Raw genomic sequence first — 16,618 nt, forward strand, 5'->3', positions numbered from 1 at the left:
TTCTTTAAATATAGTCTATGAAATAGATGGATTCTGAGCAAGCTATATACAAAAATCATTGACCAAATAATCCCCAAAATAAAAACATTCAGGGAATCGGAGAAATGACTCAGTCTTTTTAAAATTATCAAATTAACATGCATTTGGAAAATTTTGCTTTTTTATATTTTGGAATGTATGCAACATTTCTCAGGTGTAAGGTGAAGACATTTAATGAATAGTTCTCACTAAAAAGTTCTCATAGTAGTGGATCCATTCCTTAATGTCATACACTTGGCTTAACCAGAGGTACTTTATGTTAACGTATGTTCTTAAACTTTTCCTTTATTTTTTTCTTAAATTCCGTGTTTATAGTTTCACAGCACCCGCTCGTCCTCTCCCACTGAGTGTTGCCACATGACCCCTTGGAGTAGAAAGGTATTGGACACCCTGCATTCCTTCATAGCCTTGTCTTATTCACCACCTTCCTATCAGCTTGACACTTTAACTCTTACTTCTCTCCTTTTAACTTTCTTGCAAAATCTTAACTAAGTGTCTGCAACAGTGTTGTCAATCCAAAAATAAAAAGTGATGCTGTCCTTACTAAGGATAAATAAAGTGGAGGAAAGAGACTTGAATTACTTTTTTCATTCTTTTCTGAGTAGATGTAAGGGACTGGCCCAGGATAAGCCATGATTTGATGCTGCCTTTAGATATTACAGTTTATGAGGAAATAAAGTTTTGACTTGACCTATGCTTATCAGACCTGAAGGAGTTTAACTGCTCCAATCAAAATGAAATCTGAACAAAAGGATTCCCTGGCCAGTTGTTCCTGTCACTGCTACATAAAAAGGACTTTTGGCAAGAGTTAGAGCGTGTAGCCAGGTCCCAATTCTTCCTTTGTTCCTGTAGTCCATTGTTATTCAAGGAAGGAACCAGCAGCAAAATGTGGTCTCTGTGTTTGGGCTTGTTTTTTTTTTTTTTTTAAAATAAAAAAACTTTTTTTTTTTTTTTTTTTTTTTTTTAACATACAACAACCTTTTTTTTTTTTTCTTTTTGGAAGTAACCTAGGAAACAGTCTTTTATGCTTGAAGTTTATTTGAGCTATTCACATTGCTGGGAATCTGCAGAAAAGCTCTGGAGAGAAAGAAGGTTGCAAATGTTTCACTAACATGTACATGAAGACAACTTTTTTCTTTCCTTAAAGGGGGGAAATACCCTCTAGTGTGTGTTACGGGTCTTTGCAGAAACCTCTGACAAGGCAAGCAAGCACTTGGAGTTAGTTTACAGAAGTGACTTTGGACTATGACCTTTAACGTTTTTGTGGGCTTAAGAAATGTTAGTTTATCAAGATACAAACTCTCTAATACATGTGTAAGGAAGCAGTCTGACAAAAAAAAAGAAAAATCCTTCCATTCTGATACTGAATGGGCTGTTATTAATGCTGTACCTTAGAAAGGAGAGGAGGGGAAAATGTATTTATTTTATTATATCTCCCTCTCAAAAATAAAATGAGACACAATTATGAAAACAATCAGCCAAAGACAAGTAGCCTTAGTAAGCTGGCCTTGTGAACCTAACCCTAAAGCAGTTGTAATGTATAAATTAGATAGAAAATTGCCTCATGCAGAACTTCTAGTGGCCACTTGCACAGAAAATATTGAAAGCTGTAAGAGACCAAGCTGGAAGTGTTTTATTTTTCTTCTCAATTTGACACAGAAACACATTTGAATATTTCCCCCCAATAACATTATACTTTCTACTCTAGTAGACAAAAAGTCTTATTTATACATCTTACTGAGTGACGTTCACAATCCCAAGATCATGTTAATTTTTGAGGTTATTAGCCCAAATTGTACTCTTATTATTAAATTAAGTCAGTGTTTAATCTGACCTCTTGGATTTGTGGCCTGTTTACTCTGATAGTGTTTTCTTAGAATCCCAGCCCAACCCTAGATTTTCTAGCCTACATTGTAAACCTTTTGCACAGGCACTTAATATCCACTTAGCTTTGGGCCCTAGTCTGTCTGGATACATCAATAATTCTGAATACTCATTTATGACCATCTTTCTAATATTCAATTCCCTAAACTAAATCCAAAACATAGAATGTGTAATTAATTGGGTTGGAATTTCACCTTTTCATTTGAAGCTTTGGTTCTTTGGGCTGCATATTTTCACCTTCTGATACTTTCTTGAAACTTTAATCTGCTCTAAAAAGCATGTCTGTTTAGGAAATTTATTTTTCTTTTCATGTTTCTTAACTGACTATTGAACTAATACTACAAATCTTTGTGACATATCTCATAATCTCTCTTCTTCGTCCTTCTCTTTCTCCTGAAAGCTAATCATTGTGTTTTATGTTTCTTGGTATTACTGAAATGATGGAATATTTTGTAATGTCTGATTATATGTAAATTTAAATGATTTAAAATGTATCCATTTACAGTCCCATCCCCCAGAGGACGAGGATACAGATGTCATGTTAGGACAGAGGCCAAAAAATCCAATCCACAACATCCCTTCAACACTGGATAAACAAACCAATTGGAGCAAAGCATTACCTCTCCCAACTCCGGAGGAGAAAATGAAACAAGATGCCCAAGTGATTTCTTCCTGCATTATCCCCATCAATGTCACTGGTACAGTTCTCTTATATTGCTTTTACTTAATTCAGGAATATTTTGCAGTGAACATGATCTAAACTTGGGCTGCAGTTAGTAACTAACTGATGAGAACCCTGATGCAGTATTAAAATTAGATTTGCAGCTTTAACATTATAAGCCAGAAGATGCTTAATAGGACATTTTTTTCATATGATCTAATATCAGTGTATATTCTTACAATGTGTCATTTGTTCCTGGGGGGGGGTGTTGCAAGGGTGGGGAGGAACATCACCAAATAGCTCTTTGGCCTTAAGCTGACTGAAATAATTGAGAAAACTTGCAGTGGCTAATCGTGTGTAGCACAGAAAGTTAAAAGGAACAAACACCCACTTTGCAAGTAATGGTGATATAGACCTCCCCATAAAATCTGTTTTCATGTGGTCCAGATAAAGGTAGGATTACATTTGCTTTCTTTTGGAGACCCTTACAGAATACTGCATTGGATTTCCTGTAAAGATTTTTGTATGTTGTATGTGAAGGTTGAATTCTTTTCCAAAACCCCAAATCCTTTTTTTCTTTTACTTTCCCTTTTCCCTTTCTGAATGTCAGGTTGACTCAAACAAAAGTCTTTTGGGAGTTCTTTAGTGACAGTTTTAAACCCAGAGTTGAATATGATGATCTGAGTGGAAAGTTTTTTAAATACTCAAACCTTCCAATTCAGAAAACAAACACCCCTTTCCATGTTTCCCCTTCCTTTTTAATTTTACTGATGGTTCAGTTTTAAGGTATAATAAAGCACGCCAAGAAGCTGTATTTTTGTTCTGGTGGCATGTAACTAAGTGGGAGTGAAGGCATGATGCCCTGAGACAAGCCATTTCTTCCCCCAATCCCACTTCTTTCTCTTTCTCTCTCTGAACTAGTTTTCATGATGATCTATCTATTCCTCCTGCACAGCCTTGAGGAAAAGGAATGCTCCCAAGAATGTGCACTTAGCCACTTTTCAGTAACCTTAATGGGATTTTTCAGGGGATTTTAGCTGCTGAAAAATATCACCACAGTGCCCTCTTACACTAACTTACAGCTTTTAGAACTTCTGAACTGATAGAATCATCAGCCTCCATGAATGAATGGAAGTATGACTTCTTTTTGTTCTTCATTAAAGTAAAACTACTGATTACAAGAAAGTAATTTTTGAATGATTTACATGATTGCATAATGTAAAAATATGTATGTGTACAATTATGTTTTCTACAATTTTAAAATGAGCATAGGGGGTTAACAAGAAAGGGCTTTTATTTTTCTTTGGGTTTTTGAAAGGAAAATATCATTAATATCCTGCAACTTTGTATAAATCACTTTCTACAATGCTGGATCTAGAGTCAGGACCGTCAGTGACCCTGGCCAAGTCATTTGAATTCTCGGGGCCTCAGGTCCTCATTTAAAAAATAAAGGGATAGATCCTAATGACCTTCAAGGTCCTTTCTAGCTCCAAATCTATGATTCCCACTGTTGTATTACAAAGGATTCTTCAAATTGAGCTCTAAGCAGACACTGTTGGCAGCCCTGATATTGCTACTACTTCAGTATATAATGCAAACAGTATCTGAAGTGAGAACAAGAGATCAGGCTGACATCCTGCTGTGCTTCCAGCCTTGAGTACAACTTATCAGTTTAGGTGACTCAATTCTGATCCACAATATTATGGCTATCAATGGCCAAAAACACTTTGGAAAACCCATGGTACATGCCCTGCTGACAGAATTTCGGTCTCCATCTCTACCTTTCTAATTTGGATAGAACCTAAAATAGACAGACACATATGATATTTACTTTTGGTATTCAAGTTTTAGTAAGTGTACCTTCCCAACTCTGGAACCCAGTTTTATATTTGGTAGAGAAGACAGAATCTTTATAAGTTCTCTATTTTTTTCTGCATTATAACTATTAATATTTATTAGATATCAAAACCCAGACAGAAAAAAACCTGTCAATTTAGAAAAATGAAAATAAAACAGGGGGAATTTATTTGTTCACAAAATTCCCCAGACTGCTGATTTTCCTCCCAATGTCATTGTAGGGGATGAGGGAAAGGGAAAAGAAAACAGTTTCACAAAGGCTCTTTTAGTGAAAAAATGGGTCAGGATATGGTAGCTGAACTGATCCAGGTTAACATCTTGGCTACTGCTATTCTCTGAAAAGGTGTCAGCATCAGAGAGTAAAGAAACAGAGCAATAAATGGCAGTAATTAAAGGTGCTGAGCTTTTAAGAATTCATTTATTCTCTCCCTTCTAAACTCCTTCCCTCCCTCCTCGTTTAGTTTTCCTTACTTTTGTTCTATTTTCCTTTTTGGGTTCTGTAACTTTTGGCAGTGTGAGCTGCTGGGGAGAGCTGCATTTAGAAGTAAAGCTTAATGTACTGCAGTGCAATTTAAATATGAGCTAAATAAGGGCTCCCTTCTATTTGCCCACAGCCTTAATCCAAAGTCTTCACTTACTTGCAATCAATAAATATCACTGTGTTTCAACCAAATGAAAATTTGTTTAGCAATTCTAAAGGCTAACTAATGAGACCTGTTTGTGGGTTGCAGGAGTTGGCTTTGACAGAGAGGCCAGTATACGCTGCTCTCTTGTTCATTCACAATCTGTACTACAGCGGAGACGAAAACTGAGGAGGCGGAAAACCATCTCTGGCATCCCCAGAAGAGTGCAGCAAGAAATAGGTGTAGTATCAAGCAATATGCTCGTGGTGACCATTATAACTGCCTTCAATTGATGAGATATGAGGTGGCGGTCTTCTTTCCAGTAGTTTCTTCAGGGAATGCTAACGTTTTTGTGGTTGTAGAGTTTGGCAATGATCATGTTGTTTTCTTGTTTTTTATATCACTGAAACCGTACTACATTATTCACATGAGCCCTAGGCTTTGATCGTGGAGGTGAGGTTTTGCTGAGTGAAATAAATACACATGTTCATTTCTCACCACTTAAATCTAATCAGTTCACGTTTTAAAAGCTGCTTTTGTTAAAGTCATAGTATTAAAAATAACTAGATTCAGTAAACTTTTTTTCTTATAAATTGAGTATCTTCAGATGGGGTATGAGACTACTTGTAGAAAATAAACTATCAAATAAACATAATATCTAACTGTACTTTAGAAATTCTCTTAAGCATTAACGTTGATGCTTTCTACCTTATCTGCTCAGTTCATTTAGTGTCTCTTCCTCTTGTTTCTTTTATTAAGAGATCATTTACTGAGAAATCGAATTTTAGTTCTGTACATGTTTATCTGCCTTTGAATCCTGTGGCTCTGACTTGCTAATAAGCAGAATTTGGGAAGCTCAGATCAACTGAGAGGATGAAGTGAAGATGGGTCATATGATAGACCTGATAAAATATATTTCACTTAAAAAATTTTTTAAAGTGACACTGGCTATCATACAAAAGGATGTGGAATGAGAAAGGAAAAGTTCATAAAGGATTTAAAAACTAAGATTTTCCTAGGAGTAAATTTTTACATTTTCCATGAGGAATTTGAATCTTTCACATAATTTTATGTACAGAATTATTTTGAGGAAAATAAAACATAGTTACATAAAGATTGTTGGGCTCAAATTTCAGTGATTTATTCAATAATGGGGGGGAGTTTCATTTCAGAAGGGGGTCCCACGGCTCTAATACAATAATAAAATTGTGGGGGCTGCTCAAAGAAAAGTCATTGGTCTGCAGATGTCTGAAGTGTCTCACTGTGCTCTCCATGCGCCCTAGATTCTGATGAGTCGCCGGTGGCCAGGGAGCGGAATGTGATTGTGCACGCAAATCCCGACTTCTCCAGTAACATGAATAGGAGGTCGGGGACCAGGGACTCGGAATGCCAGACTGAGGAAGTCCTCATCGCTGCTCCGTCCAGAAGGAGAATCAGAGCTCAGAGAGGCCAGAGCATCGCGGCTTCCCTTTCTCACTCTGCTGGCAACATTTCGGCGTTGGCAGACAACGGCAACGCCGTGTTCGCTACCGCGCCAAGCAGCCGCACTCGGTCACGGAGTCTTCCCCGGGAGGGCGCGAGAGGCAGCGACGCTGAGCACAGCATTGGTGCTAAAACCTCAGCCTATGAAGAGGAGTCTTTTATGGACAACCAGGACAGGATACCAAATACGGACCCGGATGCCACGAGCAGCCAAGGTTCACAGGAGCACCAGCCGCCATTGGGATTAACCTGCTCTCAACACCTCCACAGCCCCCAGCACAAGCTAGACGAAAGAGGGAGGTCCAGATTGTCAAGGATGGCGGATTCTGGCAGCTGTGAAATATCATCCAATTCAGATACCTTTGGGAGCCCCATCCACTCCATTTCTACAGCCGGAGTTCTCCTTAGCAGCCACATGGATCAGAAGGACGACCACCAGTCATCCAGTGGCAACTGGAGCGGGAGCAGCTCCACGTGCCCCTCACAGACATCAGAAACCATCCCCCCTGCTGCTTCCCCTCCACTGACCGGCTCTTCACACTGTGACTCGGAGTTGTCATTGAACACAGCCCCTAATGTCAATGAAGACGCCAGCGTCTTTGTGACAGAAAGCTATGCTGACCACATGGATAAAGTGAGGGGCCACCGGGCAAGCTCCTTCACGTCCACTGTTGCAGACCTGCTAGATGACCCCAACAACAGTAACACGAGCGACAGTGAATGGAACTGCCTGCACCACCATCATGATGCGTCATGCCGCCAGGATTTCAGCCCTGAGCATCCCAAGTCTGACAGCTTGGGCTGCCCAAGTTTCACGAGTATGGCCACTTATGATAGTTTTCTGGAAAAATCGCCATCTGACAAAGCAGACACTAGCTCTCATTTTTCAGTGGATACGGAGGGATATTATACCTCCATGCACTTTGACTGTGGCCTCAAAGGTAATAAGAGTTATACGTGCCACTATGCAGCCACAGGCCCGGAGAGTGGCCAGGGCACCGGTGTCCCTCCCACCTTCTCCGACTGTACCTGGCAGGACTACCTAGATCACAGGAGACATGGAAGGCCGAGCCTCTCGTTCAAGAAACCAAAGGCAAAGCCAGCGCCACCCAAACGCAGTTCATCGTTGAGGAAGTCTGAGGGAAGTGCAGATGTTCCTGAGAAGAAAGAGCCAAAGATAAGCAGTGGGCAGCACCTGCCTCACGGCCCCAGGGAAATGAAGTTGCCTCTTGAGTTCTCTCACACACCTTCTCGAATGGAAAGTGTTGGTTTACCCAGCAAACAAGAACATTCCTGGATGAACCCAAGTGACCACGGAATCAAGGAATCTCATTTGGACACTGCAGATATTCCATCATTCAAAGACGAAGGTGCTGAATCAACTCACTATGCAGATCTCTGGCTCCTAAATGACTTGAAAACAAATGATCCTTATAGGTCTTTATCCAATTCGAGCACTGCTACAGGTACCACAGTCATTGAATGCATCAAATCACCAGAGAGCTCTGAATCACAAACATCCCAGTCAGAATCCAGAGCTACTACGCCATCCCTTCCTTCTGTTGACAACGAGTTTAAATTAGCATCACCAGAGAAGCTGGCTGGCTTAGCATCACCATCAAGTGGCTACTCAAGCCAGTCTGAAACACCAACATCTTCTTTCCCCACAGCTTTCTTCTCTGGACCATTGTCTCCTGGAGGTAGTAAGAGAAAGCCAAAAGTCCCAGAAAGGAAATCCTCCCTTCAACATCCCTCTCCAAAAGATGGAACTATGTCTTTAAGTAAAGACCTGGAACTTCCGATTATACCTCCTACCCATCTTGACCTAAGTGCTCTTCATAATGTCTTGAACAAACCCTATCACAACAGACATCCATTGCATGCATTTACTCATTGTAAGCAGAATTTGGCAGGAGAAACACTAAACTCTACTCCCTCCCCATCCCTTGCGATTACACCTACGGTCCTGAAATCTGTTAACCTTAGGTCAGTTAATAAGTCTGATGAAGTTAAACAAAAAGACAATGATAATACAGAACTACCTTACTTACAGGAATCTACTATCACAGTGGCTGCCTTGTCTCCAAGCAAAACAAGGTCGCACATAGCTAAGAAATCAATATCACACCAGTATTCCACAGAAGACATCATTTTGTCCTTTATTGACTCATCTCCAGTAGAAATGGGCCATGATAAAATGCATTTAGAAAAAAATTCAGTTTTCAATGTGAAGAATCATTGTGATCAAGAAACTGTCCCATCAGCCAGTAACAATCTTCTAGAGACTAAAGCCACAAAGGACCAAATGTCAATAGCTAGGGAACCTTTTCCAGAATATGTACCAGGGAAAAACTGTGATGTACTTGTAGAAGGACTTCAGAAAGGTTCTAATGGTAAAATAACAGCTCAAGGGACTGGGCAAGATGGCAATACCGAGCAGCTACAGAAGGCACTCTCTGTAGATGGAGAGAACATTGCACAAGGTAAAAGTGGGGACGAAACCTCATCCCTGTGTCTGTCTGATTCACCAACCAGAGTAGCAACAGACATGGATAGCCAGCTTAAGCATCACCTTGTTATGAGCCACCACCATGACAAAGTGCCTGGGCATAGTTGCTATGAATCAGAACTAACAACTGCAAATTCACTCAGTGAGAAGCGTTCTGAGCAGGAAAGTGATATTGCATCAGGTATTTCTACCAAAAGTGCCTCTGATGACCGAAGGGCAGAGGAGACACGAGGAAGTACAGATGAGGTTTCACTGAAAGGTGAGTTGTTGGGTCGTGTGGGTCTTAGTGGCAAGAAATGACTATGTTCTCTAGATTTAATTTTTACTGACTCAACGTTAAAAAAAATTCCCTATGATGCTATATGACATTTGCATGTTTATTTCCCTGGCTTATTTTCACTTATGAAAGACTGTCAAACTTTGTTATTGAGAAATTGAATACTGGTCAAGACATTGTGCAGGGTACATGATAGTTATAGAAATTCTTATGCTCAACCTAATATAATGAATCATGTCCTGACTGAGTATGGGATCTGGACCCCCACCCCCTGGACTTTCAGGAACCCAGATCCCTGGGGTGTGCCTGAGGCATTGGCTCACCCTGGTATAATCCTTTCAATTGTCCTTTTATTGTGACCTCTGCCCAACACTCCATTCTCTGTTTCCTCTGGACCACTCCAAGCTCCTTCCCACTCCTTAATCCCACCTAGAGCCCTTTCTCTGTTACCTCTGGACCAACCCAGGCTGTTTACCACTCCTTAGTCCCATCCAAATCTTCCCACAATCTTTTTCCCTATGAAAAATATCCATTTGTATCCTCATCAATTGGACAGACTTACTAGGAGTCTAGCCTTCTTGTATTGCTATCACAAATACCTACTTGGACTGGAAGGTTGGAGTGGTTGAATTCTTTTGAGGCAGACATATGCCTTGTACCCTTACTTTTCAGGGTTCCTAGCACCCCAAGACCACAAAAGTCATGGTTCTTTTGTCGAGATGTGGGAAGTCTTCATTAGAGTACTTTTCTGTTCTTTTTAAAGAATCTTCACCAAGTGATGACTCCATCATTTCACCATTTAGTGAAGACTCTCAGGCTGATGATGATGTTTTTGTGTCTCCAAACAAACCCCGAACCACTGAGGATCTCTTTGCAGTCATTCACAGGTGAGGCAACAGATCTAATATCTCTGAATGGACTTAGAATCAGATTAAAGTATATGAGAGCCTCCTGATTTAGAACAAACAAGCAAGGGAACTGGTTTTTGTTGTTGTTTTGTTTTGATTTTTTTTTTGCAAATTGAGTTTGAAATTCTTTATAGAAGTCTCCCCTTCTATAAAATGAATGGAAAAAAAACCAGATGTCCTCTCAGGTCCCTTCAAAGACAATTCAACAATTCCAAGATTATGACTGAATTGAGCAATATAAATATTTATAGCCTCGATATAAGGGGTTTTAAGACAATATTTCCTAAAAAAAAAGGCCTTTGGCTTCCTTCCCCCCAACGATAAATGTGCATCAAGTTTTTTATCAGAAAAATTTACCTTTTCATATATCTCCTGAGATTAAAATGATCCATATTTTTTAATATGTCCAAAGCAATGATGATAATAATAAGGGCAGAAGGGAAATTAAACCGCCAAAAGAATCTGAATACAAAGCATACACTGGGACATGGGTGTGCATGAATACCTGACTACTTGATATCTTACAATATTCTAGAACTAGGCTGATCAGTTTCTTAAGTAAAAATCAGAACATATTGTCTAAGAATACCCTATTAACAACTTGCTTCATTTTCTTGACACTGGAACTGCCTCAAGGCCACATGTGATCCTCTAGGTTCTCAAGGGCAGGCCCCTTGATGGAATCCAAACTTCCCAGAACAAATCGCCGTAATATAAGGATTTGTTTGGTAACACTTGGATTCAGTCCAAAGGACCCGAAGAACTAGAAGGCCACATGTGGCAGCAAGTTCCCCACCCCTAAAAATCTTGGCTATGAGGTAACTCCTTTACTCTGCCTAAAGGGCATGTTTCTATAACAAAGTTATCATTCATATACAAAGAGGATATCAATTGCCTGCCTATTATCAGGAAGAGCATAGTGTAAAGATCGCTACACTAGAAGCATAGAGGCAGTCCTGGCTCTTTCATTAATTATGTGACCTTAGGAAACTTTGCCCTAGTTCCTCATCTACAGAATGAAGGGGCAGGACTAATGACATCACTTTTCAGTTCTAAAACTTCCCATCCTACCGTATGTGTATTATATAATAGGAATTGACCATCCTACTAGGAACATAGCCTGGGTATACTTAAGCACGAACACTTTCTTTCCATTCTAAAGAAGAGAACTGGGACTTTATTGTTCCTTATCCCTATGCCCAAATTAAATCCAAGATACGTGTGTGTGTATGTGTGTGTGTGTGTGTGTATATATATATATATATATGTACATATATATATATGTATATGTAAGATCTTACCAATAATAAGTGCCAATGAATAGAAGAGTTAGCAAGTTATTAATGACAACATGCTGCATTTGTATCCTTCCTATAGTCTTCAAAGAATCTGTACATGTGAGACAGGAGGAAGAACCCTCCAATTCATGAGGCTGTTATTGAGTATTTTTTGTCATTGATTTGAAATGTTCATTACTTAAACTTAATCTCTGTTTGTTGGATTTTACAGAATATGCTGTTACTCTCTTAATTAAAAACCCACAATCATTCTGAGAGTTTTCTTTGTTTCTGTTGTACTTAGATCAAAGAGGAAAGTCCTTGGAAGGAAAGATTCTGGAGACATATCTGTTCGAAGTAAATCAAGAGCTTTCCCTGGCAGTAGCAACAGCAGCACGGTGCCCCCCAGCAATATCCTATCTCCAAACAGCAATGTGCCAACTCCCCCAAACAGCCAGAGATCTCCTGGTCTTATCTATCGAAATGCAAAGAAATCCAACACTTCTAATGAAGAATTTAAGCTGTTGCTTCTTAAAAAAGGCAGTCGGTCTGATTCCAGTTACCGGATGTCTGCCACTGAAATCCTGAAGAGCCCCATCTTGCCCAAATCCCCTGGTGAGCTTCCCATTGATCTCCCCCCAAGCATGGATGAGCCTTCCCAGGTGTCATTGGGGGTAGAAGCATTGTCCCCTCTCTCTCCATGCTCCCCAAGAGTTAACGCAGAAGGGTTTTCCTCCAAGAATTTTACCATGTCAGCTTCATCTAGGGTTGGACGTTCCCGGGCACCTCCTGCAGCCAGCAGTAGCCGTTACAGTGTCCGCTGCAGGTTATATAATACACCCATGCAAGCTATCTCAGAAGGAGAGACTGAGAATTCAGATGGCAGCCCTCATGATGACAGGTCCTCCCAGAGTTCAACATAGGCTGTATAATCTATACAGCCTCACTGTTAACTAGGAAATACATGAACACCGAAAGCATTTGGCTTGCACAAGGATGTGGAAAATATAACAGAGAACTCAATAGTTATGTGGGGAAGTATCAGTGCTTAAGCTCTATAATCCTTTGTTTAATTTTGCATTTTATAGTAGAAATATATGCTGTTTCCCATGTCTCAATCTTTAGCTTCATTTGGTTGGCTGCAATTTTATTCTTCTTGTTAATATATAATTTTTAAAAATCAAATTTCCATGAAAAGAAAGGGAAAAAAATTTTTCTCAGCTGCCCATTTAGGAAAGAAACTTATTCACTGTTGTGCTTCCCTAGAGAGAGATGAAATGACTCTTAAGGATTGGTATTTTTCTACACTAAAATGAACTGAAACAAAGTTTAAAAGAAATGAACTAAACACATGTAAATACCATATTTTTGATAAAAAATGTAAATAGAACTATTAGAGAAGAGTGGACACGTGGCAAATTATTTACTGCATACTGTTTATTGAAGACAAAAGAAATAAAATGTCAACTGTATTCTGTGAATACCATTTTCATATCAAACATCATGTTTAAATGTCCACCAATATGGCTTTCAGAATGATAATCAAGCCTAAAATCTGAATTTTTACATTCTTGAAAATAGGAAAATTTCAAGGTTATTTACTGAAATGTTAACTTAAAACCTTATAAATTTAAACCTAACCATTTTTCTTGTAAACTTCAGCACCAGACAAACTCATAGCAAAGCATAGCTGTGGTTTACCATATGGTAACTGGTAAGAATGGAAAGCATGCTTTTAAGTTTTTTAAAGAAAGGAAGTCATCATTCTCAATACAAAGCCCTAAGCAAAAGTACTTGACAGTGTCCTTTAGCCATTTATTTTTAAATGAATTGCTTTAATAAAAATGAGCAGGGGGAATAGAAATCAATTTTGTGTTATGTTTTATATTAGGCTACTGAGGTACAAAGGATCAGAATCTTATGACTATAATATTTAAACATTTTAGACAATTAGTTCCAAGTTCTTAAACTAACAATATAAAAAAAATGTAAGCATGTAATGGAGCTGTTGATTTATCAGTAAGTATCTGCAATGAGTTTTCAGTGAAGCTTTCTCTTTGTGCTGATGAGATTCATGCTACCTAAATATTAACAGAAATGACACTGTGAAAAATGTAGCTGGGAAATAGGTATGTATATGCATTATTTATATTCATTGTTAAACTGGGAATGGGGGAAAGCTCTGGTTCACAATGCTACATACAACTTTGTCTGATTTTACTATAACTTCTTGGTGGGGTATAGGGAGGGTGGTGGGTGGGATTGGAAATCTTGTCAGAGTAAATGCTCTGATAAAAATGAAGGCAGGGAAACAAGCTGAATTACTTGAAATTACTTGAATTTTCTTGTCTTAAAACTGAAAGAAATATAGTTAGGAGTTGAAATCTATAAATGGTTTTACACCTCTGATTTTAACATTAACTGAAACTAATGTTTGAGATTAATTGTCAGAAATGTAAGTGGTTACTATTACTTAGAAAATGCTTTGGAATGCGAGAAGGTATGGTGCAGAGGATTGTTTGAGAAGGAACATGGCCTGTAACAGAATGGAATGAGATTAGGATGATAGAAAAATAATAAGGTCACAAAAAAATCAATAAGTAGTGGCTTTAAGCATAAGTAAATGGTGATTAGGGAAGTAGGTTGTGTGAAAGGGGTTTTATTACTTTGGTTCAATTCATGCAATGCATAGGAAAGAGTGTTGAAGATGAAAAGTAAGGTTGTCAAAAAGAAAGTTACCTAAAATGTTAGAGAGTCCTTAGAATAAGTTAGGAGACTAGGAACGTTGGTTGATTTTGCTTATGTTTTTTTTTTTCCTGGAAAGAAAGAAGAACCTTGATTTCATCTACTGTTTATTACCAAAATGTGTTTTAGAGTTTCTTGCCAACGTTGTATGAAGAACGATTATGAAGTTGTCTGTGTGCATGTACACATGTGTGTACTTCGGGAAAGAAAAAGTAATTGGCAAAAGATATCAGTCGGGCAGTATCTGCAAAGTGTTAAAAATTTATACTAAACGAAAAGTGGGTTGATGTTTGAAAATGAACTCATCACTCATGGGAACATACCAGTTAAGAAAACCAGCCTCTTCTGATACCATATTGAGAATATTAATGAGTTAGCATAATATTCTGAAAATTACACAGTTGGCACAAACAAAAGATGTTTTTAAATAAATATGACAAGGTGGCTGAAGCAGTCATTTCCAGTCATATTAGGTCATTTTTCATAATGTTTTTAATAGCAGTTAATTTGCAGCATGGTTCTTTAGCCTGAAGAAAAAATGTATTATGTGTGCTTTAAAAGTAATTAAAATATACCCGAAATAGGAAACACCAGAATTGGCTTTAATAAAATGTCACCTTTTTTATTACTGATATAAATTTAATTGGTAATGGTACCACATATTTTAAAATAAATATATTGACTTGAATTGTGAGGCAATAAGATATCTTCTATATGTAATGATCAAAGAACACTTATAGTTTAATTATTTTGTTTAATCTAAAGATCTATGACAAAGTTTCTCTATTTTATATTTCATAGATTTAAAAGCCCAAACAGATATGGATTATAAATCCACTATAGAAAAGAATATTCAGTATAAAAACAAGTGAGGGAAATTTTTTAAAACCACCAGGAAATTTGAGTGATATGGAGTATTTTACGTGGCTTTAAAGCACTCAAGACAAAGTTTGAGAACTGACTTTAACATCACTGCCATTTTGAAGCAGGGCATATGCATTAAGTCATGTGAGAAACATCATTCCAAACTTTTGTTCTGTTGTTTGCACTGATGTTATTAAAATGATTTTGAAGTTTATGCAACTGTTTCTGTATTCTGTAAAAACAAAAACCAAAAAAAACCCTCCCCCTTTCTTAATTTTGATTTTGCTTTGGTTTTTTTTGTTTGTTTGTTTTGTTTTTTACTGAATAGAGGACATGGAATAGTTATAGCAAATAAGCATTCTGTGTGTTTGCTTTTGCCAAAGGTCAGTGATGGGGTGCATTTTGCTGCAATGGTGGCAGATTTAGAGAAATAGGTTGTGGCTTAAAGATTTAAAACAATTAAGAAGGTTACAGTGTAACTATTTTGGTACTAGAACCAGTTCATGCTGGCAGAAAAGACAATGGTTTATGGACTTGCATCCATTTTGTATTTTTGTAATATTTGTAAATATAAACTTTTTAAATTGTTGCAAAGATGGTTTCTTTTGTAAAATGTTTTCAAAGTTTACATTCAATCCAAGCCTTTGTATATTTTAGAGCTGTGCAACACTTTAAGTCTTGTATTTATTTTTAGTAAAAACAGTGACAGTTTCATTGTGAACCCCTTTCAAAAAAAGTGTCAGAAAAGTTTGATTACCTAGAAAGTGTGTATAGAAACTGAAAATAAATGTGACTGCAATTCAATAATCCCCCCTCTTTTCATTGTCCTATAACAAAATGTTATATCCTATCACATTTGAGTTGATAACTCCTATGATCTATGTGAATGCATTAAGTAGTACCCAGATACATTTTTTAATAATGTATATAATTTAGGGAAGTGACAGTGCCAGCTAAAAATAATTGCAATCCCTCTTGTCATAAGAGTCCCAAGGCACAAAGAGGTTTTTGTTTCCCCTACCTGAGGAAACCTCTGTAGAGTAATTTTTTTTTTCACTTTTTTGGAGGGGGAAGGTAGGGCAATTGGGGTTAAGTGACTTGCCCAAGGTCACACACAGAGCTAGTTTTTTTTGTTTTGGTGTTATGAGTCTGAGGCTGCATTTGAACTCAGGTCCTCCTGACTCCAGGGCTGGTGCTCTATTCATTGCACCACCTAGCCGCCCCTGTAAGTACCTTCTTTAATACTGAAATCAATTACCTGCTTGTAACCTTACTTTTCACAATATAACAGGAGTAAATTTATTGACTCAAGGAGAAAGAGCAAAACAAATCCATTAGTCCCAAAGATAACTACTGCAACTACCCAGTAATTTAGTCTCAAATACTGAAGGCAATTCTGACTGTGGCTCTCTACCAGTTTTATCTCAAGGGAATTTAACCTCAAAACCAGTAATATTCTTATCTATGTAGTGTATCACAATTTTAAGGGTGC

The 16,618-nt window shown here is 38.0% G+C and overlaps 1 protein-coding gene across 1 annotated transcript in view; it reads left to right on the plus strand.

The window, feature by feature from the left end:
• Positions 1–15,340, plus strand: part of NHS (NHS actin remodeling regulator) — a 485,191-nt gene extending 469,851 nt beyond the window's left edge. Inside the window, exons 4-9 of the mRNA XM_069100705.1 lie at positions 355–417; positions 2,429–2,621; positions 5,173–5,304; positions 6,348–9,314; positions 10,096–10,219; positions 11,822–15,340. Of these exons, the coding sequence (XP_068956806.1) occupies positions 355–417; positions 2,429–2,621; positions 5,173–5,304; positions 6,348–9,314; positions 10,096–10,219; positions 11,822–12,440 (4,098 nt within the window). The 3' untranslated portion in view covers positions 12,441–15,340. The remainder of the gene's footprint in view (positions 1–354; positions 418–2,428; positions 2,622–5,172; positions 5,305–6,347; positions 9,315–10,095; positions 10,220–11,821) is intronic.
• Positions 15,341–16,618: the final 1,278 nt, after the last annotated feature.

The sequence above is a fragment of the Petaurus breviceps genome, unplaced genomic scaffold (assembly GCF_028583685.1).
Source record: "Petaurus breviceps papuanus isolate PSGF00001 unplaced genomic scaffold, PetGlider_PUasm1.0 419, whole genome shotgun sequence".
NCBI lineage: Eukaryota > Metazoa > Chordata > Mammalia > Diprotodontia > Petauridae > Petaurus > Petaurus breviceps.